This window comes from Sus scrofa, unplaced genomic scaffold (assembly GCF_000003025.6).
Source record: "Sus scrofa isolate TJ Tabasco breed Duroc unplaced genomic scaffold, Sscrofa11.1 Contig1617, whole genome shotgun sequence".
In the NCBI taxonomy this organism is placed as follows: domain Eukaryota; kingdom Metazoa; phylum Chordata; class Mammalia; order Artiodactyla; family Suidae; genus Sus; species Sus scrofa.
This window is the reverse complement of record NW_018084920.1, coordinates 83,833-86,803: the sequence shown is the minus strand read 5'-3', so window position 1 is coordinate 86,803 and position 2,971 is coordinate 83,833. Positions and strand designations below refer to the sequence as shown.

At 38.7% G+C, this 2,971-nt stretch overlaps 1 protein-coding gene across 1 annotated transcript; it reads left to right on the top strand.

Moving 5' to 3' along the window:
• Positions 1–382: 382 nt before the first annotated feature.
• On the top strand, positions 383–1,436 carry LOC110258234 (olfactory receptor 6C2-like). The gene has a single exon (XM_021081417.1). It carries the CDS (start codon positions 394–396, stop codon positions 1,369–1,371), a length of 978 nt encoding a protein of 325 aa, XP_020937076.1. The 5' UTR covers positions 383–393; the 3' UTR covers positions 1,372–1,436.
• Positions 1,437–2,971: the final 1,535 nt, after the last annotated feature.

Here is a 2,971-nt window from a genome sequence, read left to right as displayed (position 1 = left end):
CAAGGAAACACATGAAGGTGACAAGAAAAGTTTGGGATTCAGCTTTACATTTTAGTCAGTGACCTCTTGCTCTCACAGAACATTAGCTGTCAAATCCACCTATAGGGGATCCAAGATACAGATAAACTAAAACATATTTTCATTGTATGTAAAATACACATATAATACATGTATATAAATATAAAATGTGATGAGAAGAAAGCACCCATAATATTTTGGAATATGATATAGATACAGCAGTCCTGACATTTTTTTAAATCTCCCCTAAAATGACCAAAAATGCACAGTTGTAGAACCTAGGAATCTGAGGATATTTGTAAAGATAGTTTTTAAATGCAAGTAAGTTTGTTTGCTAGTTTTTCCCTTCGTTGATAACCACTTTCTGTGTATCAAATGTCTCTGAATCATAAATGCAGACTGAGCAGAAGGCAGGACTCAGTGATGAGAAACCACACAGTAACAACTTTTATCCTGCTGGGACTCACAGATGAGCCACAGCTGAAGACTCTGGTTTTCATCTTCCTGTTTCTCACCTACATGCTGAGCGTCACTGGGAACATCATCTCCCTCACCTCCACAGACTCTCACCTCAAAACTGCCATGTACTTTTTCCTACAAAACTTCTCCTTCTTGGAAATCGCATTTACATCTGCTTGTATTCCCAAATACTTGTACAACATAGCAACAGGTGATAAGACCATCACATACAACAGTTGTGCTACGCAACTATTTTTTACTGATCTCTTTGCTGTAACTGAGTTTTTCCTGCTGGCCACCATGTCCTATGACCGCTACGTGGCCATCTGCAAACCCCTGCATTACGTGACCATCGTGAACCACACGGTCTGTAGGAGACTCATCTTTGGTTCCTGGCTGGCTGGCTTGTTGATCATCATCCCCCCACTCAGCCTGGGCCTAAAGCTGGAATTCTGTGACTCCAATGTCATTGACCATTTTGTCTGTGATGCAGCCCCCCTCCTAAAGATCTCATGCTCAGAAACGTGGCTCATAGAGCAGATGGTCATAGTCTGTGCTGTGTTGACCTTTATCATGACACTCATGTGTGTGGTTCTATCCTACGTACACATCCTCAAGACCATTTTGCAATTCCCTTCTGCCCAGCAAAGGAAAAAGGCATTTTCTACATGTTCTTCCCACATGATCATGGTCTCCATCAGCTATGGAAGCTGTATCTTCATCTATGTTAAACCTTCACCAAAGGACTCACTGGCTGTTAATAAGGGAGTGACAATTCTCACTACTTCCATTGCTCCCATGCTGAATCCTTTCATTTACACCTTGAGAAACAAGCAAGTGAAACAAGCTTTCAATGATGCAATCAAAAGAATTGCATTATTCTCAAAGAACTAATAGAATTCACTAACATAGAATGATCAGTTTTTCATGAGAAGATCATTAGTTTCTAAGTATGTGTCTTTAAGTTTTCTAATCATTCCTTTCCTAGGATGGAAACTGTCTCAGGTACCTCTCTTAAAAAGAAAATGGTATACATTTCTAAAAAACAAAAAAACGATGTTACACCTTACAAGACTTTCCTTGTTAGAATGCTAAGGAAAACTGCTAACAACAAAAGAAACAAAATCAACAGGTTCATTACACATTTCAAATAGGGTAATTATGCTGGTTCCCTTTTTCTTTTCTAGATTTCAAGAGTGTTTTTGATGCTAAGCACCAAAACATAGGACTGGAAAATACTAGAAAACCCACAAATTTATTGCCAGTAAATGTCCTAGAGTTTAGAAAGGATCGAAGACCAGGGCATTAAATAAAATATAAACAACACAAAGAACAACAACAAAAACAATATTTTTCAGTTAAAAAAGGGAAACGGGGAGTTCCCATCATGGTCCAGTGGAAACGAATCTGACTCGTTTCCGTGAGGATGCAGGTTCCATCCCTGGCCTCCCTCAGTGGGTTAAGGATCTGCCATGAGCTGTGGTGCAGGTTTCAGATGCAGCTGCTCAGATACCATGTTGCTGTGGCTGTGCGGTAGGTTGGCAGCTGCAGCTCCAATTCGACCTCTAGTTTGGGAAGCTTCATATGCCATGGGTGTGGTCCTAAAAAGATTTAAAAAAAAAGAAAAGGAAAGGAAATTATTCCAAATTGGAGTATCTTAATGTAGAAGCTGAATTATGGACAGAGTCTCCTACAATATGGAATACCCTAAAAGCCACAGACTAACACATCAATATAAACAGAAAACATGCGATATTAAAGGGCTTAGTTCCTCTAAGTAAATTTGTGAGGAAAATGGTTATATGTCTACATCTGTGTTTGTTTCTATATATTTCTATCTATAATTATATGGATTTTCTGGTAAGACGCAAACATAATTAGAAGAGAGTAAAAATGTAAAAAGTGAAAGCAAGTGAAAAACGGGGAACACATCTAATTTGGGCACAAAAATGGCTACAACTCAAAGTAAAATCATGGAAACTGTACTTTCATCCATATTAATCCTTCGTAAAGAAGTGACTAGCTATTCATAAGGGTGGGACAGTGCAAACTACTTCCTACGCTGAACTTTATTTTGTTGAGTTACACAGACTACTAATTATTTCTCCAAAATAAAAAAAAAAAAAGAATTTTGACTTGTAGTCTGCAACTGTGGTGATCCACAGGCAAGTCCTCACACCACGAGAAGAGGAAGACATTTTTCGAGAGGAAGCTGGGAGGACTGTGGTACACAAAGAGAGCATTGTTTCTCATTGCCTGAGTCCTGACACTCTCTCATTGGCTGAGCTCTGGCCAGGCAAGAAGAGAAGTCTTTCTTCTTCTTGGTGGGCTCTGCTATTGTCCTAGGGCTTGGGAGACCCCATTCGAGGCTTCTTGAATCTATTTTAGTTGAGTTTTCCACTTATTAACTTTTACAATTTATACCTTAAGAACATGCAAGTAGAACAAGATGTCAATAACTTTTCAAGGTACTTTTTTTTTTTTTTTTCCATTT

Bases quoted from the DNA above. Each gene is read 5' to 3' on its own strand.
- LOC110258234 (XM_021081417.1), top strand. From the start codon at position 394: ATGTCTCTGAATCATAAATGCAGACTGAGCAGAAGGCAGGACTCAGTG.